The sequence below is a fragment of the Pongo abelii genome, chromosome 16 (genome assembly GCF_028885655.2).
Source record: "Pongo abelii isolate AG06213 chromosome 16, NHGRI_mPonAbe1-v2.0_pri, whole genome shotgun sequence".
NCBI classification, from domain to species: domain Eukaryota; kingdom Metazoa; phylum Chordata; class Mammalia; order Primates; family Hominidae; genus Pongo; species Pongo abelii.
In genome coordinates this window covers 42,993,452-43,016,353 of record NC_072001.2, presented here as the reverse complement: position 1 = coordinate 43,016,353, position 22,902 = coordinate 42,993,452, and the positions used below count along the sequence as shown (strand labels likewise).

Sequence of the window (22,902 nt, the reverse complement as noted above, 5' to 3'; positions counted from 1 at the left end):
GCTGTTTGCGGGATGCCCCGAGCGGGCGTATTTTGGAAACAATACCGCACCGTGCGGAGTGGCCTCCTCCCGCCCCGGCCTGTGCCCGCCGCCGCCGCCGCCCCTGCCTGCGCCTCCTGCCTCCTGCCGCAGCCCGGTGAGCGCCCGGGTGGCGGCCGGGGGCCGGGCGGAGTTGGATCGCAGCTCCTTGGGGAAGTGGGGAGCGGAGTCGCGCTGCGCACCGGGGCCCGGGAAGGGTTTGGGCTGCGGACTTCTGGGGTGACCATGAAGAACTGGGGTGCTGGGGTGAGGGAACGGGGTGCGGAACCCACAGTTGGGTGCGCTGCTCCAAGAGGGAACTTGGGGGTAGCATTTGGGACTCGGAGGAGTTGGGTCCAGGTAGGCAGGGGAACCTGGGGTGCACTGTTGAGCAGACCTGGGCGCCCGAGAACGGCCCAGCCTCTGGGTCTGACTTTGGAGTTGTGGGCATCCTGCCTCCCTGCAGAGGACAGGAGTTGTGGGGCATCCTGCCTCCCTGCGGAGTCTGAAGGCTCCTCTCCTTAACAGCTGGGCTTTTCCCCTCCTTCTCAATCGAGTCTGGGCGTCAAGCCCCCGAGTGCTCGTCACGCTGGACCCTGGCGCGGAGCGCTGGCATCGCGACTCGGAGGCCGAGACTCTCTCCTGGAGTCACCCAGGTCTGGGGTGTGTGTGTGTGTGTGTGTGTGTGTGTGTGTGTTCCTAGTCACTGTCGAGGATCTGGGTGTCTGACTACTGCCTTCTCCTAAAAGGAGGAGGAGTCTAAGTTCAGCATCCCTCTTCCAGCCCTTAGGGGTTGGGATGGCTGCAGCGGGGCTTGAGTTCCTTTGCTAGGAATAAAGCATTCCCTGGCCCTGTTCTCAGGAAGTGCCCTCCTCCCACCACTCTGGACATCACCTCTTAAGCTCAGGAGAAAAACTTCACCCTCTCTTAGTTTACCCTTGACCTTGGCCAGCCCCCCTCCAGAGGCGCCCACCTACAGGCAAGCCACCTACAGTTTGTGGAGTGTGAGAGGGGTCCCTGGGGCTTGCAGAGCCACACCTTCTGGCTGCACCTCCCCCACTGTCCAGTCCAGGCAAAGGTTGAACTTTGGGGCTTTGCTGGGAGGGGGAGGGGAAGGTGATAGGCTTCAAAGGAAAAACCAAGACAATGACTCGTGCTGGTGATTGGCTTTGAGGGCCCCTTCTTAGGTCGAGATTGCCAGCCTGAGAAGAGGAGGTTGGAGAGCTGGGGGGGAGCCCCTGCCAGGTGACTGGCAAGACAGCACTTGGTCCTTTCATCAGGAAATTTTGTTTCCTGTTGTTAATAAGCTGGAGTGCACTCCCTCACCCCCCTCCCCATACACACACAAACACACACACTTGGGAAACACTGTCCAAAGAACACCACGTGGCTGCTTGCCATCCTAGCAGGCATCTCCTCATTCTCCAGGGAAGAGGGCACAGACAGGACCATAGACAGCTCAGGGACAGGGATGGGATGGGACGTAGGCAGGGCCCAAGCAAGCACCTCACAGAGAGCTTGCGTTTGGCAAAGGCAGGATTCTGAATTGAACTGAGATTCTTTTAGCTACTTCACCAATCCATAGACCATTTGGCTTGTTCTTCAAAGGCAAGAGACTGGGGGACAGAACCCCCAGGAATCTCTACTTGAGTCTGACAAGAATGAAATTCATCTCTTTTTATCCTTAGCTGTTCAGGTGGTTGCTGCTTCTGGCTGCTGCAGGGGCCCTAAGCAGTTCCTGGTATGTGTAGGGAGCTGGGTTGGAAGTTTAAGATGCTGAGTGGCTCCAAGCTCAGACTTTCAAGAGCCATCAGGTGGAGCAAGAGGAACTTCTTTATCACCAAGAAACTCATATCAATAACCTGAGCAGTATAGGCAGTGAGTGAGGTCACAGGGAGAGGGCTGAATTTCACTTCCTTCTGTAAGACCAGTTGTACCAGTCTCAGGTTCAGAGTTGGCAGGAGCGGGAGGCTGTGGAATCAGGGATTTGAAGTCGTGGAGACTAGTGAGGAGACTTAGTTGGGAGAGGCTGGACCTACCCTCTAGGCCAAACTTTGGTGGGCAGACAGCTCAACTGCTCAAAGAGAGCCGAGACGGCAGCTGCAATGACTAGCTTGGGTCTTTATCCCCTCTCCCAGGACACATTCTTACCACACTGCAGAGCCTGTTTGTTGTGTTGTGCAAGCAAGGGGTGGAGATTAGAGTAGATGGGCAGCAGGGCGGGGCTTAGAGGTTTGGAGGGAACCTGGCTGCCCTAGGATTGCTGGCTTTTGTTTTTGCTGCTGAGCCTGGAGCTCAGCTCAGACTGAGATAAGAGTTTCCTTGAAACAATGACTCTGTGTGTGTGTGTGTGTGTGTGTGTGTGTGTGTGTGTTGTGAGCACTGTATGTATAGCCAGTCACAGCACCCTTGACAGCAACTTACAGAGGCTAGTCTTGTTTATATTTTCCCAGGTACCATGCATGTATATAGCTGCTGATTCTACTCCTGCTATTGCTCACAACCCTCAGAGTCAAACTTTGTGACCGGCCTAGGTCAGAAAACGTGATCAAGAAAAAGGGTGGTTCCAGGTGGGCCCAGGGAAGAGGTGTGGAGAGCCCCTGAACATTCAGGCAGTCCACATTTGGGGAGTGAATGTCACCCTTAGCAGTGCTTTATTACCAGGGTTGTATGTCATCAGTATGTGGCCCGGCCAGCTCAAATAAGAAGGGGGAGTATGGAAGGAAGAAGGGAAGGGGAGTCCTTCCAGGTATGGCCCTCGTGGGGCAGCAGCCCAGATGCCTGCATTGCCCCCTCACAGGAGAGATGGAGCCATCTCAGTGTGTGGAGGAGCTGGAGGATGATGTGTTCCAACCAGAGGATGGGGAGCCGGGGACCCAATCCGGAAGCTTGCTCTCTGCTGACCTGTTTGCCCAGAGCCTACTGGACTGCCCCCTCAGCCGACTTCAGCTCTTCCCTCTCACCCACTGCTGTGGCCCTGGCCTTCGACCCACCAGCCAGGAAGACAAAGCTACCCAGACCCTCAGCCCAGCCTCCCCCAGCCAAGGTGTCATGCTGCCTTGTGGGGTGACTGAGGAACCCCAGCGACTCTTTTATGGTGAGTGCTCTCAGCCTCAAGACTCCTCCCATAGAGACTGGGGGAAAAGAGGGGACTTTCCCTCCCCAAACCTGCCCTTTGCTGTTTCCTTCCCCAAAGTGATCAGCAGGGCTGTTGATTCCTTGACTTCCACCTGCTGCCTCTCGGCTTGTTATTGCTCCTCACCTGTGCCTCAGAGCCCCCCCAAAGGGCAAATTGTCCCCTCCTGGAGGGATCCTTGGGTCCGTGGTATCTCCTTTTACATTTTGTGTCCCTTGAGTGGCCTGGCCTTTAGTGTCCTAGCAGTGACTTGCCTACTATAAAGTGGCTCCTGTTGCCCTGGAGAAGTCTGGGGGATCTGTGACTGGCTGTTGACAATGAAGGGAAAAACCCAGTCGGTTCTGGGAGGGAGGGTTCCCAAAGGCAGAAGGTGGCCCCCAGTTGCCACTTGGGACTTTCTGTGCATGAAAGGGGAACTGGAGAAAGAGGTTGGGCCTGCCTGGGCCCAATGCCAGCAGAGGGGATGCTTCCAAGGCTAAGACAAGACCCCTTCATTTGTGGGCTTAAACAGTTTGTTTTATGAGAAATATGCCCTCCTCTGGCAAAAGGGCAGGGTTAGACAGTCTGTTTTCTTCCATTAACACCACAGCTTATGGAGGGAGGGTAAAGGCTAGGAGGCTGGCTTACTGTGTCTGACGAGCAGATGAGGAGACACTGCAGTTACTCCCAGAAGGAAGCGCAGTTCTGGCAAAGCAGTTCTGGCGGGAGTCTGAGAAGTTGGATAAGGTGGGCAGGCAGGGAAGAGGGAAAGGAGCGAGGAGCCCGGCGGACTGGCGCCCCTAGCGGTGGTTCTAACGCGTGCACTGGGTAAGTGTGGAGCGCTGGTCTAGAGGTCTTGCCTGGGGCTGTCTCCAGAGAGCAACTTGGCAGCTCTGTGCGTCTCAGGAGTTTTCTCTCCCTCTTTTTGTGCTGCTGCCCAGGAGCTTCGGGAGACCAGCCTTACTCTACTGCACTAAAAAAGTGAAGACACTTTTTGATTTTTTCTTTCTCTGCCTCTTACGTTGCTCAACCCAGAAACTGGAGAGCTACCTGCAGTGCTTTCCAGAGAAGAGCTTCAACCTGAATAACCAACTGTGGTTAAGGGTAGTTTGATAAATAAGGACGGAAGGCTGGCATGTTCGCCTGCACACGTTACCACCTGCCCTTTGTCATGGCCCTGTCAGTGAATGGAGAAGCGAAGAGAAGGCTGGGGCCACTCTTTCTGTTCTGCAACTTTTATGCACTTGGGCAGCAGGCTGTCCAAGCTTGGCAGAGTGCTCCGATAGAGGCAGGCTGGCTCCTATCCTTTCTCATATGAGGATTTACCCTCAGCCTCCAATCTTGGCCAGGTCAGGCAGGCGTAGGGAGGCTGGAGCAGTTGTGGAGAATGCTGAGATGTGGGTCCTCTATCTTTGCAGGCAATGCTGGCTACCGGCTTCCTCTCCCTGCCAGTTTCCCGGCAGTCTTGCCTACTGGGGAGCAGCCCCCTGAAGGGCAGTGGCAACATCGAGCAGAGGTACAGATTGCCCGAAAGCTTCAGTGCATTGCAGACCAGTTCCACCGGCTTCATGTGCAGCAAGTAGGCACGGGGGTTTAGGGGAGGAGGGTTGAGTCTGCTGGGGCTTGGGGGCCAGGGCCTGCCTCTCTCCTCTTGTCAGCAACTCTGTCTCTGCCAGACCTCAAGGATATTGTCCCAGAGTTTTGGTTATGGCGGTTCCCATGGGCAGGAGGGGCCTAACTGGCTGAGCATCTTGCCCTCATCTCTGAGCTCCACATTGGTTAACTGCCCACTCTCAACTCATGTTCCATAAGAGCCCTCTCGGGAGAGGCTACAGTCTGGGAATAGGATGGCTTTCTGCAGCTCTGCTTGACAACCTGTCTCTTCTTATGGCCATGGCTGAGGGGTTGCCCCTCAAAGACCTAAGAGGAAGATTTTCAGGGTGCTGCAATGAAACTGGGCAGTTGGGGGGTGCCTGGCTAAGGTACAGTGGGAAACGGGTAACCAGGCCAAGGGATGGGGCCTGAGTTGGGGAAAGTGGTGGAACCGGTTGAAACCTGACACTTTCCAGCTGGGGAGGCCGCTCCTCACTGTCTCTGTCTGGGAACCAGGGTCTGGGACTCCAGAGAGTGTACCTCGGAGAGGCTCCCCAGACCGGCGGCCAGCCGGGCGCTCAGCCGGGCGCTTGGCCGGCAGCCTGGCACCAGCCCCGCCAGGGCGGAGCATCGCGTGTCAGCCGAGCATGTGGCAGAGTCCATCAACAAAGGCGGCGGCTGGCAGGCTCGTGCTGGAGGAGCCCTCTGTGCCATGGACTGGAGGCTGCCCTCCCTGTTCCCGCAGCCGCTGTCTGGGCTGGGCCCCCAGGCGCTTAACCCTTCCTCTTCGGGCTGGCTTTCTGGATGGCTGCCAAGGGTGGGAGAGGAGCCTGAGGCTGCATCCGTGCTGGTACAGCCACAGCTGAAGCACAGGCATGCCACCTGGAAGTGAACACATTCTGTACTTCTGGGACTGTGTCCCCAGCCCAGCTGGCTCTGAATGTGTGTTTGTGTGTCTGACTGTGAGGAAATCAAGGGAATAAATAGCTTGACCATGACTGGGCAGACTCCGAGGTTAGATGGGTAGCTTCAGGTGGCCGGAGGAGAGCTATTGGTAATAGTAGGTTGGCTTAAGGGTCAAACCATTACCAGTGCCAGGGGAAGAGGAATTGACCTTGGGTTTCCTAAGAACAGGACATTGCGGGTTAGATATGGTTAGTGCCCTCTGCTAAGGAGTTCTAAGGACAGTTTGGGACTAGGCCTGGGCCCGGTAAGTCCTCCCAGTCCCTTTAGTGATCAGGAAGGGAGGGTGGCCCTATGCTTAGATAATAGACTTAAGCTCCAGTTCTTATTCTCTCCTTTGATTATTTGGTGGAAACTTGGCTTCGAGTTTCCCCTTTAGTCCATGTGTGGACTCACTCTGATTCTTGTTTTCAGTTTCTTGGCCTCCTTCCTGTCCATTCACTCCACCGTGGTTGTATAGGCCTATGGCTGAGCCCAGCTTACAGCTTCCAGTCCTGGTACTGGAGAGGATGGGAGGACACGGTGGCTGTGGCTCTCTTAGACTCATCTAGAGGGCTACGTGGAAGGCACCTTGCTTCATTTGCAATAATCTGATCTCTCTCACCAGTTATTCCCCAGAATATTTCCCCATCCACTGGTGAGCCTCTATAGGCTTGGGAATAGGCTGGGAGCCCTCCCTGGCACAGGACTAGGATACAGTCCTGGGGGCCCTCCTAACTTGGTCCTGAACAGGAGGAGGAGGAGGCCCTTATCCCAAGGTCTGGCCCTGCTTTTTTTTTGTTTTGTTTTGTTTTTTTGGCTCTTTCACCCAGGCTGGAGTGAAGTGGCATGATCTTGGCTCACTGCAACCTCCACCCCCACTGGTTCAAGCGATTCTCCTGCCTCAGCCTCCCGAGTAGCTGGGATTATAGGCACGCACCACCACACCCGGCTAATTTTTGTGCTTTTAGTGGAGACGGGGTTTCGCCATGTCAGCCAGGCTGGTCTCGAACTCTTGACCTCAGATGATCCACCTACCTCGGCCTCCCAAAGTGCTGGGACTACAGGCATGAGCCACTGCGCTGGCCTTGCCCTGCTTTTTGCTGGTTGGCATCACTTCTCCCAGTTCAGAGCTGCCTCTTTGCGTGCACAGGTTAGTTTTAGACAAGGTGTTGTGCTTTTAGCCAGAGCCACCCAAGCTGGGGAGAAGGAAAGTGGAGGTGCAAGGCATGAGAGTCTCCTCTGCCTTGCACCTTACTCCACACTGGCTCCCAGGTTCCCTGTACCCCTACCCTCCTGCCAGCTACCTACTTCTTCTTACTTACAAGGGTAGGAGGCTGACCAGTGAGCCCTCTCTAGCTCAAAGAGCTGGTTTTCCCAAATTTTCCAGTACAAAGAGCCAGGCTTTTTGTCTTCTCCTTAAACAGTTCTCCCCAGAGTCTTCTTGCTTTTAACCCCCTCCTCCCCACTGACCCTACTTATAGACCTTCACCAGGAACTCATCCTGCAGGAAGGGCTAAGGTGATGGCTTCAGGCAGGTGGAACACTGGTATTCCTGGAACGTTTCAGCAGCTGGTTTTGAGAAGTGAGTCATTTTCTAAGCTTGATTCTTATATAAACTACAGTCTAAGATTTCATATCTAGAAAGTACTGTTGTCACTCCTCCATTCTTATCCTTCATCTTCTTTCCCTATTCCCTTCCCTCATTTTTGCAGGCAGAGAAACTGAGGCAGTGGGAAGGAGGTTATTTAGGATTTAGTTTCTAGGCTTTGGGTTCAGAGTCAGAAAGCCCAGGGTTGAATACCAGCTCTGCCACCTACTAGTTTTCGGGAAGTCACTTGACTTCACTGAGCCTATTTCCTCTTCTATGAATTAGTGCTAATACCACAGAATTTTACTGTGATAATTAAGTGAGAAAATACCTATGAGAGTTTGGGACACCCAGTAGATGTTCTTTAATGCCTGTTTCCTTCTTTGTGTTTATGATCCTGATCACCCTCCATGTTTGTTCTTGTTGGTTCACAATTCATTTCCCACTCCACCTGGCAGGGGACTCCCTGAGCAGAGCTGCCTCCCCTGAACTTCCCTCCACCTGCCTGGTCCAGAGGAATTGGTGTCCAGACTGATCATTTGTGGACCTTGGCCTTATCGATTTCTCTTCAGGGAATGATAGTCATTCCCCATCATTGCGGGCTGGATTTAGAGAGCCAAGAAAAGCAACCCTAGAGGCAGATGGGACTTGAGGAGGTCTGACCATCACCTTTCCCCTACATCTGGGATAGTGTCCTGGGGCTAGACAGTGGCCACTGGTCCATAGTCCTGTGGAGAGTGTGAACTCCCCCTTTTTGTCCCTGGTTACAGACCTGAGTTATTCGTTTTTTTGCACCAGAACAACCTTCTCCCTTGGAGGTATGGAGCAGAGGGAGGGGGTGTGATGATGCCATGAAATCCCAATTGAGTGTATCGACCTGGCTCCAGATGCAACAGGTTCCAAGTTTCCCTGGGTGTCATTTTACGTGGGCCATCTGCACTTTCAGCACATTTCCCTAGAGCCTTGCTAGGTGGAGGACTAGCCTGGTTACCTGAGTTACCAGTTCAGGGTGACTCTTCCAGATCCACAGGCAAAAAACCGAAGGCAGAAGATCAGAGTCAGCAGGGTGCTCTGCCTCAGCTCTGTGTGTCTCCAAAGCAGCAAGAGAGTTGGAGGCAGAGTGAGTGGAGGTAAAAACCTTTCCGAACCTCACCACACATCCCACCTTCCTTTGGCCGGGGCAGGAGTTAAGGTTCCCCTGTTTGCTCCTCTGTGAGCTGACAAACTGTGGCAGGGACCCCCGATGGTCTGCTGATAATGACTTATCTTGAGGGTGGTGCTGTGGTGCTTCTGTGTCCAGCTTCTGCATGGAAGAACTTGGTGCAGATGTACTTCCTCCCTGAGCCCCTGGGCTGCCCTGGCCGGAAGGTCTGAGCCCCAGCTTTCCTGTCCTTGTGCCATGGCCTCCTTCAGCATGAGCCTAACGAGGGGCAGGAAGTGGTATCCCTTCCCCTTGGGAGAGTCTTCTGTCCCAGTGGCCCATCATGACATTTGGGGGTATTTCTGGGCAATGTTAAGAAACCAAGAATCCTCAAAAACAGTAGTTACTGTAGACAGTCGAGTGAGTAAAGCTACAGGAGGGTTGGAATTCTTCATGTTGGAAATGGCTTTTTCACTTGGACCAGGAGTGGCTCCATTCAGAAAAGCCGGGTTTGGAAATCCCTGAATAGTAATTAGACTTTTTGGCAAATGAAATCTGAGAAAACTTTCAGCCACTCAGTTGAAACCATCTTTAGCTGTAATATCACGAAAAGGATCCTAGACTTGTAGGCAGATCTGTTAAAATCCCAGCTCTGCCACTTGTAAGTTGTGTGTTCGTGGGCAAATCATTTAATCTTTCCAAGCCTTTTTTTTTTTTTTTTTTTTTTTTTTTTGGCGAGACAGAGTTTCGCTCTTCTTGCCCAAGCTGGAGTACAGTGGCGCGATCTCGGCTCACTGCAACCTCCGCCTCCGGGTTCAAGTGATTCTCCTGCCTCAGCCTCCCAAGTAGCTGGAATTACAGGCATGCGGCACCATGCCTGGCTAATTTTTGTATTTTTAGTATTTTTAGTATTTGTATTTTTAGTAGAGATGGGGTTTCTCCATGTTGGTCAGGCTTGTCTTGAACTCGCGACCTCGTGATCCGCCCATCTCGGCCTCCCAAAGTGCTGGGATTACAGGCGTGAGCCACTGCACCCGGCTTAGCCTTGGTTTCTAATACTTACCTTGCCTAGTTGATGTGAAAGGCCTTTAGGAGTTGAGATACAAATAACTATTAAGTCAGGGACAGTTGAGTACTTTTAGAAATATGTCAAAAGATGACTTTAGGATTTCACTTGGACCTGACTTTGTAATTTGGGGAGCTCTTTTGGAAGTTGTACCCGAGTTGGTGTTTGCATGGTTTATTAACTAGCAGCTTCTCTGCCTAGCAGACTGGATCCTTTGTTCAGGGAGCCCCTGATTGCTTCCTGACACTTTGGGATTCTCTAGTTATTAGTGAGTGGTTTTCTGGAACTTAAGCTGGCTAACTAGGTTGCTCAGGGTCTAGATGAGACAGCCCTGGGCAGGGGCCCTAGAGGTTTGCTATAGAGTGGGAAGGGTCCCTAGGAAGCCAGCCTCTGTCCCAGGAGTGGGAGGCCCACCTAGGACAGTGCCAGGGGAAGAATGAGGCTGGGGGAGGGACTGCGGAGAGCCAGAGTGCGTGAGAGCCAGCGCCGGGGCTGGGGGCCCTGTTTGCTCTGTGGCTGGCTCTGTTTATATCGCTCGCTATATTTAGCTTCTGAGTCATCAGCGTGGCAGACTAAAGGCTGAGTTCCCCACACACTCTGCACCTGACTGCTCTCTCTTCCAGGAGAAGGGCCTTGTAGTTCCGGAGAGTTCATTCCCTCCCCACCAAGGCAGGCCATGGGATGGAAATTGGCTTTTTTTTTGGAAAGTGGGTGATGGGAGGAGGGGACTAAGGGAGACACAAAGAAAGAAGGTTAAAGAAAAATGTCTGGTTTGCCTTTTGATCCATGTCTGGCAGCCAAGAGGTCATGTTCCATGACCAGAGCACACAATCAGTCCGTGTGTGAAGGGGAGGGTTCCAACTTTCCTTCTTGCCTGGTTTGCCTTGACCTGGTCCTGGACAGGACATGAACAGTCAGCTGAAAAGACCCCAAGTTGAGTGTCAGAACCTGGGGTTATTTTGCATAGCATAATACACACAACAGGCTTGTCCCCCCCGACCCCCTCCCTCTCCCTTCTTTAACCGGGGCACACACCGTCGTGCCCTTCTGAGCTCTGAAGAAGTTGCCCAGTAGTTTGATGGAGCTGTTCTCAGCTTGAAGGAAACTGAGTAAGGGTCTCAGTAGTTCGTCCCTCCAGGCTGTGGAGGTGCAAAACAAGGGTCTGGGGACATGGATGGTGCAGCACAGCTCTGTCCCCCACCCGTACCCCTCAACCCCCAGTGGCTGGAGCCAGTGTCTTCCAGTTGTGTTAGAGGAAGCCTTGCCATCTTCCACTGAGAGCTGGCTGGCTTCCGACTGCTCTTTTTTCCTTAGAGAAGCAATGGGCGTGGCCATGGTGGCTTCAATGTCCTGTTAACACTGCTGGCTGGGCTGAGGAAGCTCTCGGCAAGGAGTCTTTTTTTCTTTTTCCGTTTTGCCACGTTGCTCGTTCCTCGGACCTCTGGGTCAGAAGCAGTCTGAGGCAGTGGGCCCACTGGGTCCAAGCAGTTGCCCTCTGGGTTTCAGAATCCTTGGCTTAGCCTGGCAGCCTAGAATCCTGAGCCCCATGGCCTGTGGCTGCTGTGGGCACTCTCAAAGCAGAAAGTCAGGGATCTCCCAGGGACTTCATGAGTCTGCTGGGAAGATGGTGCTCCCCAGGCAGGCCCTGTTGCAGAGCATATTGAGAGAAGTGCTCTGCAAAGCCAGTGAGTCCCAGGTTTTCCTTGTGCTCCCCAGGGAAGGAGGAGCCTGCTCATTGCTGCCCCCAGGCCCAGTGTTTTTTGTATATTTTTCTTATGTAATCACCACAGCAACCTTGTACTTTTAGACTCCATTGTCACTGTGTTATAGGAAACTGAGGCTCAGAGAAGTGAGGTAACATGCCCAAGTCACACTGTAATCTGCTGAGCTAGGCGTCATACATATTTGATGGATTCTGGAACCATGGTCCAATCGCCCCATACCTGCTGCCCAGCAATCACATTCCAGAAAACAAGGGTACAAGGGAGCAAACATTTGCTGCCCCAACCCGCTCTGCCTGATGTGATACTTAGCTTGGTGTTCTTGCTCTTCTCCCCACTATATTGTAAAACGACTGAGAAGCAAGTTTATAATATTTTAATCATCTTTGTATCCACATAACTCTTAGCTCAGTTGGGTGCTTGGTAGCTCAGTTGGGTGCTTGGTAGCTCAGTTAGGTGCTTGGTAGCTCAGTTGGGTGCTTGGTAGCTCAGTTAGGTGCTTGGTAGCTCAGTGGGGTGCTTGGTAGCTCAGTCAGGTGCTTCATTAAAATGTCCTTATTTCAACAGAAAACATCTTCCTAGCTTCCTTCAAGTGGAATTTTCCAAAAGTCTCTCTTATCTCAATGTTCCTTTTCTCAACTGCAAGGCTCTTTCTTTCAGCCTTGGCCTGAGTAGGTTTAGAGAATGACAGGGAAAAGGGAAGAGGGAGGAAAACTTCACATCGTGGACTGTGTACCTTCCGCTAGAGTATAGACAATTCTGCATTTTGAAGAGATTGAGTGTGGTTTCAGATCACAGTCTGAAGTTATAATTTCAGACCAGTTTTAGCTTTATTTCTGTTTGATCTTCAGTTAGCTCTGCCTCTGAAAGGGTTATTTTTTTCTGGTCCACAACATCCTTACTAAATAGTTAATGATCTGGAAACAATGTCTTTAAACATACTAGGGGAGCAGATCAGTGGTGATTTGCTTTGAAAAGGTAATACTATTTTCATAATGTGAATAAACACACTGTAAAATTTTAGTGAAGGAACATAGCTTTGGAGTCAGAAGTCAGGGCCTCAAATAACACCCCTCCCAACTAACTTGGGATGACTTTTCTGAGCCATTGTTTCCGTCGCTCTAAAATGGGTTGATAATACCTGCTCTTCCTATTGTGAGGATCACATGAGAAGAAAGGAAAGTGCTCTGTTCTATATCTGAGATATTATAAGTTGCTCTCTGTTTGGTAAATTTGCATTTTGTGAGTTAGGTTCTTTTAGAGCTGCATATGGCTTCGCTTTGCTTCTTCCTCTGGTACTTTGGGGTGAATTAGCTCTAGCTGGAGCATCTGGAACACTGGTGACACACAAAGCCCTCAGAGGGTATGAATTGGATCTGAAAGTGGGAGAGGCAGAGGGAGATTCTTATCCAGGGAGCTAGGGAACACGCTTTGTGCTTAGGGCAGAGGCTGTGTGGGATGAAACAGAGTTTGATTTATGTAATCCAACCTTGTCAGACACCACAGCCAGCTCTTTAGAGAAAAAAAAAAAAAAAAAAAAAAGGCCTTTTACTAGTTGGGCCTCTCCCCAGGTGAGAGGCTGATACTATCACATAAAGTACATCTTTAGACCTGGCCAGACATCAGTTGTTCCTGGCCTCAGACAAGTGGGTTATCTTTCAGGGCTGACTCCTCTGTAGTAGGTCCAGCATGCCCTTGTTGAGTGCCTACTGTATGCCTTCCATGTTCCCCATTACACAGGATGAGCAACTGTGCATTCAGGGTGTTGCACACAGTAGGGATTGAAACATTTGTCAGCCGACTGCCTTCATTCGCTGACCGTGGCAGGAAAATGAGGCTGGGCCAAAGAAGCCGCACGGGGCTCTGACGCCTGCCTGTGCTCTCGTCATTGAAAAGAACACTGTAATCTACCATGTTAGGGCGCCTTCCCTGGGGGCATTCACCTCCGTTCATTCCCTCCATGCCTTGGCCCTGCCTTCTAAACCATGTGAGTCCGAGGGCTCTAGGATGAGCTTCCCCTCCACTGTATCCCAGCCCCCACCCTTGGGTCACCCTGACTGTGTATTCTGGGAACTCTCATTCTGTGAGGGGTTCCCTAGCTGAGTCTAGGAGAGCAGGCCTGGTTCTGGGGATCTGCCCTCGTTGATCTCAGATTGTGCGCTGGGTGCTGTGCCAGGTACCTGAGGGTCAGAGGCCAAGTACACTCATTCCTGGTTCCCCTCTCTTCCCCTTGTCCTCCACACCCTCTTGTGGAAGGACCCACGTTCTCTGGTGTTTTGGTGTCTTTGTGTTCTTCATCCTGTTCAGTGAAGGCCAACTTCCTTCCTCCTCACTGTTTCTCCCACTGGCCTCCCTTCAAGTCTTTTTTCTTTCCTTTCTAGTCAGGCCCTTTTGTTAAACTTTTAGGAAAGATTTTATTTATTGTTGTATTTTGTAATCAGGGCATTCTTTGATTCTCTTGGTTTCCTCATGGAAAAGGGTTTTGTGAGGGCTGCCCTGAGGCAGGAGAAGGCCAAAGGGAGCCTGTGTGGTATCTGCTTGTAGCCAGAGAGGGCTCATAGGCCCATGGGTGGTTCCCAGGCCCTACACCCAGCTGACAGAATTCAGTTGTTGGAGCTCTGAGTTGTAATCTTGAAGGTAGCTGTGGATGACAAACTCCTTAGGGTTGGAGAGCACCTTTGTGGTTTCCAAAAGGCTGTGGCCTGGCTGCCACAGAACCACCTGAGCAGGATTGACCTCTGGCTTGGCCAGTGGGGTAAGACATTACTTTGGTGGAAAGAGATCGAAAGGGACTGAAGAAAACACCAACACATGAAGTGTTTTCTTCTAGGCTGGAGGATCATGAGTGACTTTATTTCCTCCTCTGTAACGTCTTGTATTTTCCAATATTTCTACAATTAACATGTATTGCTTTTATGATTAAAATATACAATAAATGATTTCTGATCTCTAAAATGTCACCCAGGGAGCTTGTTCAGTATACAGATTCCTGGGACCCTTCCTTGAAATTCTGACCGAGTGGGTCTGGGAGAGGCCTGGAGACTCTGTACTTACAACAGCACCTCAGCTGGCTTAATGACACAGTTGGGTTTAGAAACCGTTGATCTAGTACAATACCTGCATTTTCCTTCTAAGCCAAGAGAGAACTCATGAGCAGGTTGATGGGAGATCCAACCCTAAAGCCAGGGCCTCTGATTCCTGGTCCCTGGGGATCCATGCACCATAGAGCCTTCCTTGCCAATTCATGAGCCTTAAGGACTGTCACACGCAGAGGCATGGAAACTAGATCCTTCCCAAGGGCCGGCCCATGTACCCTGCCTCCTGCACCTAGGCCTGCCTGGGTCGCCTGCAAGACCTCAGCCTTCCTGTCTGAAAGCACTCTCTGGCCCACAGCTGCTTCTGAGTACCCCAGTGCTCTCAGATGATGGGAGTCTGTGCCTCATCTTCAGAGATCTCAAGTTGCCCAGGGAGTAAGTGGCCTCCATTAGTGGAATTTGGGAGAAACTGAGGCATACAGAGATGGGAATCGCCTCAGCCCCAAATCATAGAATTCTCGTCTGCCTTCCGTGGCCATTGAGCTGTTTTGAGATGATTGAGTGAAGGGGAGGCTAGAGGGTCTGCTTTGGTATAAAGAAAGGTAGTGGCACTCTGAGCACAAAAATAATGGGAAGGGACATCGCTCTAGGGCCAGATGGTCTAGGTTCAGTCCAGTCCCTGCCACTTAAACTAGCTATGTGGTCGCTAAGTAATGGGCATGGTAATGTACCTCAAAATCACTTGGGGAATCTTCTGATGCTGGGTCTGCATTTCCAGGCAGCTCTCTGATGATGCTGAGGCTGCTAGTCCATGGACCACCCTTTGAGAAGCAAGGATGCAGAACACACAGAACAGAGTCTGGTACCTCCCCACCCCTGACTGCCACCCTACCCCATGTTACTATTATGGTGATGATTGTTCTTGCCACTGGTCTTCTCCGACAAGCACCTCAGGAGATCTGGAATTCCAGCAGACTGGCCTCTCCAGGGATGAGTCTGCTCCTGGATTCTCCTCTTGTTCGGCCACATGACCTCTGCACCTGTCTCGGGCAGCAGCTGGGGAGGGGACGAGAGGGGGTCTTTGGCCCAGCTGCTGCAGGCCGGAGGCTTCGGGTTTGCAGCTGAGTCCATTTTCACGCTGTTTTACTCTAACCAGATTTTGTTAAGCCGGGTGTGTTTCCTCTTTTTACTCATCTTTGTTTACAAAACACAAGGAAGCCATCCATCTCCCCACCCTCTGTCTGCCAGGCCTCTTCTGTGGCACGCCCGATTTCCCTTCCCCTCCAAGCAGGAGCTGCGCCTCCAGCTTGCCGGGTTGTTTTCCAGGCTCTTCCACGGGGGAAGGAGGAATGTTGTTGCCATGATGGACGGGGGCATTCCGTGTTCACCTGGGTTGTCGGGCCCTGAGGCCAGCTGCCTGGATGCCTCTCTTTTTGTGGCCTAGGGCAGCGTGAAGGGGAAGCCAGCAACTTGCATGGCGGCCCTGGGAAAGGTCAGGGAGGCCAGGGCTGGACAGAACCTGGAAGCTCTGGGAGTCCAGGCAACCTGGGCCCCCTTTCCAGCTGTGCCACTGGCTTCCTCTCTCCTCTTCCCATCTGACCCGGAGTAGTTGCCTGGTGGGGGTTGGTGCTGTGGTTAAAGACAGTTTAAGAGAGGGCTTCAGCTCCCCCGGACACCTCATGTAAACTTGCTTGCTGATGGGGCCACTGAAGTAATCCAAGTCCAGCCCGTGCTGGCTCCTTTCTGCACACTAGGTTTTTATTCCCCTGTCCACTGAGAACCCTGTGGAGAGGCCCCCGCCCAGTCCTCCTGCCCTGGCAGACAAAGAGAGAACAAAGACCGCCTCTTCCAGCACCCCCCAGTTTCCACCCCCAAGGCCTCTCCTGGGAAATGGTACCTGTGTGGGCAGGGCACCAGCCCCAATCTGGTGAGCCACTGACCCCTGAACTTTGCCCCTAGCTTCCCAGCCTGACAGTAGGACCTGGGATAACCTCCAGAGCATAGTATATATTCTTTGTTTTTGTTTTGTTTTCAAGTATGTTCTTGCTTAATGTTTAATTGGCTCCAGTCAGTAGGAGAGCGCTCCAAGAGGGATTATTTATGGCTTACTGTCAAGAGCATCTATAAAAAGGGCAGCACCGAGCTGGAGATGCTGGGGAGGGAGAGCGGGCGGGCGCACAAGAGTGTGTGTGTGTGTGTGTGTGTGTGTGAGAGAGAGTCTGTGTGTGTGCGTGTTTGCACTGGATGAAATCAGATTTTTGCTGCCTCAGCAGTGTGGTTTAAATTGAAGATTAACCCTTTGACCTTCACAGTGTCAAATCACTTGCAGATGGAGGCCCCCCCTTTCCTCTTGTTCTCTATGTTACTTTGGAGTTGGGGGAGAGAGGGGGGCACTTCTTCTCTTGCTGAAGCCAGTTTGTTGTTCATGCAGCTGAGGTTTGAGGGGCTCGGGAGCCAATCTGATTAAAAGCAGCACTTGGCTAAACTCTGGAAAATCCTGCAAGCAGGGGAAAAAGCTTAATCCTCTTGTGCATAGTGCATATAGAGCCTAGTCTTTTCTTTTTAATGTTAAAACTGCAATTGTTTTTGGAGAACTCAACTCTCTCCTCCACATGGCAGTGTCTCTTTCGCCTCCCCCTCCTCCCCGCTGTGAGCTGTACTGATAGGATTAAAGTGCCAGCCGTGATACTTGGAGATCTGAACTTTTATTGGAAATGAGAGGGAGTCGTCTAAGGTTGTGTTTGGGAGTTATGTTGGTCTTTTTTTTTTTCTCCCTTCAGCACCAGCAGAACCGAAATCGCGTGTGGTGGCAGATCCTCCTCTTCCTGCACAACCTTGCTTTGAATGGAGAAGAGAACAGGAACGGGGCAGGCCCTAGGTGAGGCTGGGCTGCCCTCTTCACATGGGGCACCAGGAACACCGTCTGGAACAGGAAGGACATCGGGCAGGACTGACACTGTGTCTTGTGAAGTTGTTTTTTTGTTGTTATTTTGTGTTTTAATTTTTTAAAATTTCTCTCTGAGTGTACATACAACATACTCAAGCGGGACCTTCTTTCTCTGTCAGGCCCTTGACCTGGAATGGGGGCCTTTGTCAAACACTGTTGAAGGAGAGGCTGATGTGTCTGTGATGGTGAGAATTCCCAAGGGCTCTGACAAATAGATTCTTCGACTGAGGAATCTCCCAGTTGTTGAAGAGGATCCGTTAGTGATGTTCTCTGGGAAGTGGACTGTGGTTTTTCCAGAGGAACTCAGTTAAGAAATCAAGAGTGGATTAGACTCCCAGTTCCACCAACCTATGAGCCTTCCACTGTGGATGGGGGCCATGATCCTGACGGTCACATTGCTTTAACCCAGCAGGGCCTTGGCCAGGGGCTTTCCACTTGAGGATAGCAGCTTCACTAGGCTGGCCGGCCAGCTCCACATCTGACTGGGTTCTTACTTCCCAGCCAGTACCTGCCCCACGGGCTCAAGGATTCCTGGCCAGCTCCTGTCACCTCCAGCAGACCTCAGGGAGGGTTGGGTTTCTCTAAGGACCCCTCAAACATGTCGCAAAATGAACCAAACTTCTGGCTAGGCCTCAAAACTGACTTGGTCCCACTTGGAGGCCCCAGGATTGGTCCTGAGGTACAGAGCCACTGCCACCACTGGCGGCCTGGGACCAGCTGGGTGTCAGCCACGGACGAGCCGAATAGCCAGTCAGTGTGTTGCTGCTGGCAGCCTGTGCCTTTGACAGCTCTTCTTTCAAAAGACCCCACCGACAGACCGCATTCCACCCCCAAAATCAGCACTGAGGGACATCAGGGGCAGGTTTGCAGTGGGGCTGGAAAATGTGGTGGCCACCCCACCATAAGAGTCAGCCCTAGAGGACCCCAGACCCCTTGGTTTCCTTGGAAACAACATACCTCTTCCCCCTTATCCCCAATCCTTTTTCATACCTAGTGGGATACAGAAGAAGCCAGGACGGTGGCTTTGCCAGCTAAGTGACTTTTAGAGTAACAGATAATGATTAGAGTGGGGAACCGTCAAAGCTGGGTACACATTTCCTATCTTCCTCCAGCTTCCAGCTAAGCCAGAAGGGCATGCTCTGGAACCCAGCAGGATCACAGCTGCCTCTGCACGTCTTCCCTTCTCTCCCTGCTGCGGCACTTATGGAGAGGATCTAAAGCAGCCGGTGTGGCAGCTCCGATAGCAGGCACAGGGAATCTGTTAACCAGACACTAGAAACTAAATTATAACTTTTGCATATGTGAGAAAAGACAACATTGGTGCTAACAGTGAAGTAAGGCCCAAAGAAAAGATGGCTTCCCTGGACCTAGAAGACCTCAGGGCTACCCAAGGAAATAGGAGGAATCCAGAGTAGACTCACAAATCTGAACAAGCCCAAGTCTTCCAGTTCTGAAGAGAAGAGGTCTTCAGTACTATTGAAGGAGACATTGATCTTCTGGATGTACAGTTGTTCAGGTTGTTCACTGCACAAAGGCACCTGCAGAGAGAGCTAATGGAGGCTGGAATTCAGCTTGTGTTCTGCTCACTAAGCTGTGTGCCCTGGTGTGGGGTACTTCTCCCAAGAAGAAGGGGTGCCTTTTCTAATTTGCAAAGGTGCCATATGGGCTCACAGCACCCTGGAGGAGAAGGGCCTCAAACTGTGCATGTAAGCCTTTGTTTGTTCTGCTCAGATATTCTGGATATTACCTCCTCTTGGTCAGAATTCTATTCTCAGGGTGTGTACCATGATTTGTCTGCTAAGAAGACGGGTTCCTGCTATGCAGAGAAGGAGCCGGGGACCAGCGTGAAGACTGGCTCTGGGACACACTGACCATTGTGAAATTCAGCCTTCCCTGTGGGTCTCCATACCATTTTGTGATGTGTATGGGACATATGTTGTTCTCCCCTCTCTGGATCAAGGTGGTGAATGGCAGGCTGCTGCCGTATGCTTCAGTGGCACACACCAAAAAACCGGGATTATTTACAGCAGCCACTATTCACCCCTTTTGGCAGACTCTCCACCTGAGCTCAGTGAGAGAGAAGATGATTTAGATCTTGGTGCTGAGGCAAGGCCATCAGCTTCAGAGACCTTGCCAGGCCCAGGCTGGGTGCCCTGTGGCCTGAGAACTGAGCCCAGACTTTGACAAAACCACCTCAACATCAAGCCTGGGGCAGGTGGAAGGTGGTCTGACTGCACTGTCTCCATCTTATGCAAAGCCAGGAACTCACTCACTGTCTTAAGTGAGCCAGGGCAAAATTTACACCCCTCACATTTCCCTCTCCCTTCTTCCCCACCAACAAAACCCAGGAGGTAGCTGGCAGAGTAGCTGTCAGGAAGGAGAAAGTTTCTTTCTGGCTGGTTGTTTTTAATTGGCTTAGTGATCTAAACTGGCCCCTTCCTCCTCTGCCTGGTGAGTTGGCCTAAACATTCCTCAAGTCTAGCCTCAGGAGACCTGCCCCTCCCCCCCACCTCCACCCCCTCAGACTCCATCCCCCACCCCCAGGAGCCTGGCTGTCTCTAGCGAGGGATGGAGAATCAGATTTAGAGGGAGGGAGAGTCTGACCTGGATCCTGACCTGTAACCAGCTGAAGATGGTGGAGGCTTTGTGGCTTGCTGAGAGTGGGGGTTGGGAGAGGGACTGGAAACCTTCCTCCTCGGGAAAGAAATGCCTGGGAGGAAGGGAAGCCTGATATTCAGGGTCAAAACAGCCCTTCTAATTCACAACCCCAAAGCAGGGGTTTCTAGAAGTTAGTCAACAGATCTGGTGAGGGAACTCCCCAGGCCAGACGCTGGACTCCTGCAGTGAGGGTGGAGGACTCAGCCTGGCCTCTGCCTGGCGTGTTTCAAAGTCTGGGCCACTGGAGAGCTGCTCCCTGGCAGCCTTCTCTTGCTCAATCCGAGGTGGAAAAAGATCACCTCCCAGTGACCTCCCTCAGCCCCCAGAGGAGTAGGTCTGTGTCCAAAGCTATGTGGCAGGCTTGTTTCAAGGGCCCAGAGGGGCCCAGCTGACCTGTCTCACTGCTCCTGGCAGCCCAGCCCCATCGGCAGGTGGCCCCTGCCTGGGGGTTGTTCGGGACAGTTAAGCCAGGGCCTCCCAGGAAGAGTACTGTGGAGCCACGGTGACTGTCCTGGACAGCAAGGAGCATGCTACCCCAGTGAGCCATTCTTTTTGAGGGACTTGATGGGGAGGTGGAGTAGGGAGAAGGGAAGTGGCAGAAGCGGGAAGACTTTGGTCACCATGGCTCTGCAGGCCTTCTGCAAATCAGTGCTGGCCTGGGCTGGAAACGGCTGTGTGTGTGAAGGTGAGGACTCTTGGAAGCAGGCCATCCTGGCCAGACACCCTAGCAGGAAGGGGCTCACCTGTCACCCTTAGGCAGCCTGAGGGCTGATGGGGACTTTTGAGTCTTGAGGGGATAGCGGAAAAAGCTGAGCTCATAGGTGCCCAGCCAGCCTCCCAGCTAAAGGTGCTCAGAGCCCCACTGCCCCCTCTCTCTGCAGGTGGCCAGTGCCCCTCCCTGCTCTGGGAGCATTGCTAGCCTTCTACCCCATCCCTGGATCCACAGGGGCTATCAGGGGGAGACCCAGTGAGAATGTAGCATTTTGTTCATCCCCAGGGTAGCTGCCCTGGGGTCTGGGCACTCTGCCTCTGGGAGAGAGGAAGAAGAAAGGGGGCCCCATTTTTAAAAAAACTGTACAGAGCCTTTGGCTTTATGTGTTTATGTTCTTCACATGCATATGTGTGTATGTGTGTATATCTTTCCCCCCATCAATTGGTACAATTTTTAATAAAATCATTTAAAGCAAATCTGGTCTTATTTTTCAAGGTGTGGTAAAAATGCAAGTAGATCAGTTAGGAAATTAAAGGCTTCTAGCTTCCTCAGCTGCCAGCCTGAGTGACCCGGAGGTGCTCAGCTTTCGCCGTGACTTCCTTTCCCCTCTTGGAGTTGAGAAGAGTGATTCCGACCACACGGTAGGCAGCGCAGCAGAAGCCCTGTGAGAGGGAAAGATGCAGGCCTTGGACCCGGTTCCCTCCTCCTCCAGCTGAATGATCTTGGGCAAGTTATGTCACCTCTCTGAGCCTTCAGTTCTTCCACGTGTGAAATACGACTGTGCCTGCCTTGCAGGATTAAAGGGAATGTGTCAAAAGGGCCTGTCTGCCGCTGGGACCCAGTGATGGAAAGGACCCCAGCAGCTCCTCCCACACACACTCCCCCACCCCTCCGTTCTATCAGGGTAGCCCCTCAGGAGGCAAGCTAGTTGTAGGGGGACTTCCTGGCTTGCATTTCTTTGTGGATTAACAATGTGTCTGATTCAAAGCGGTGATTTAAAGCTCTTGACAGAGTTCTGAAAATCCTTGGGAAAAACTACTGATCCTATCAGCAGTATAAGTTATGAACTGAGGGGCCAACCCGCCCTGCATCTGTTGGGCTGTCCTTGATTTAGGAGGTTGTCAGCTCTCAGATCTAGCCTTGGCCTCCAGTTCCGACCGTCATAGAGGGTTGGAGCTTGGCGTGACATTGGATCTTTTGTCCAACCTCTCTGTCTTACGGGTGAGTAAACTGAGGCCCAGAAAGGGGATATAATTTTCTATTTGGTCTCTTTAAATAGCTGAGTCAGTCTTGAGGGGGGGCTCACCCCATCCATCTGTTTCCATTTGGGAATCGCACTGCTCATGCCCAGATCTTCAAGTAAGCCAAAACTTATCTATTTTTAATGCCAAATAACTGCCTCTTCTTCTGTAAAGTATGGCACTTCCAACCACTCTATATTTGGACAGGGAGGTTTACATTTTGTGATGTGTATGGGACATATGTTGTTCTCCCCTCTCTGGATCAAGGTGGTGAATGGCAGGCTGCTGCCGTATGCTTCAGTGGCACACACCAAAAAACCGGGATTATTTACAGCAGCCACTATTCACCCCTTTTGGCAGACTCTCCACCTGAGCTCAGTGAGAGAGAAGATGATTTAGATCTTGGTGCTGAGGCAAGGCCATCAGCTTCAGAGACCTTGCCAGGCCCAGGCTGGGTGCCCTGTGGCCTGAGAACTGAGCCCAGACTTTGACAAAACCACCTCAACATCAAGCCTGGGGCAGGTGGAAGGTGGTCTGACTGCACTGTCTCCATCTTATGCAAAGCCAGGAACTCACTCACTGTCTTAAGTGAGCCAGGGCAAAATTTACACCCCTCACATTTCCCTCTCCCTTCTTCCCCACCAACAAAACCCAGGAGGTAGCTGGCAGAGTAGCTGTCAGGAAGGAGAAAGTTTCTTTCTGGCTGGTTGTTTTTAATTGGCTTAGTGATCTAAACTGGCCCCTTCCTCCTCTGCCTGGTGAGTTGGCCTAAACATTCCTCAAGTCTAGCCTCAGGAGACCTGCCCCTCCCCCCCACCTCCACCCCCTCAGACTCCATCCCCCACCCCCAGGAGCCTGGCTGTCTCTAGCGAGGGATGGAGAATCAGATTTAGAGGGAGGGAGAGTCTGACCTGGATCCTGACCTGTAACCAGCTGAAGATGGTGGAGGCTTTGTGGCTTGCTGAGAGTGGGGGTTGGGAGAGGGACTGGAAACCTTCCTCCTCGGGAAAGAAATGCCTGGGAGGAAGGGAAGCCTGATATTCAGGGTCAAAACAGCCCTTCTAATTCACAACCCCAAAGCAGGGGTTTCTAGAAGTTAGTCAACAGATCTGGTGAGGGAAC

At 52.1% G+C, this 22,902-nt stretch overlaps 1 protein-coding gene across 6 annotated transcripts; it reads left to right on the top strand.

Annotated features, from left to right (window-relative positions):
- Window positions 1-21,015, top strand: BMF (Bcl2 modifying factor). Of its 6 annotated transcripts, none has more exons than XM_009249690.3 (6): window positions 16-136; window positions 547-674; window positions 2,472-2,552; window positions 2,819-3,115; window positions 4,552-4,712; window positions 17,003-21,015. In XM_009249690.3, the coding sequence occupies exons 4-6, from the start codon at window positions 2,824-2,826 to the stop codon at window positions 17,102-17,104; spliced, it is 555 nt and encodes a 184-aa protein (XP_009247965.1). In that variant the 5' UTR covers window positions 16-136; window positions 547-674; window positions 2,472-2,552; window positions 2,819-2,823; the 3' UTR covers window positions 17,105-21,015. The 6 variants fall into 6 exon arrangements, with proteins under 6 accessions (XP_002825331.1, XP_009247965.1, XP_009247966.1 ...); XM_009249691.3 differs by having other exon boundaries at window positions 2,472-2,588; XM_002825285.6 differs by lacking the exon at window positions 2,472-2,552 and having other exon boundaries at window positions 1-136.
- The last annotated feature ends 1,887 nt before the right edge of the window (window positions 21,016-22,902 follow it).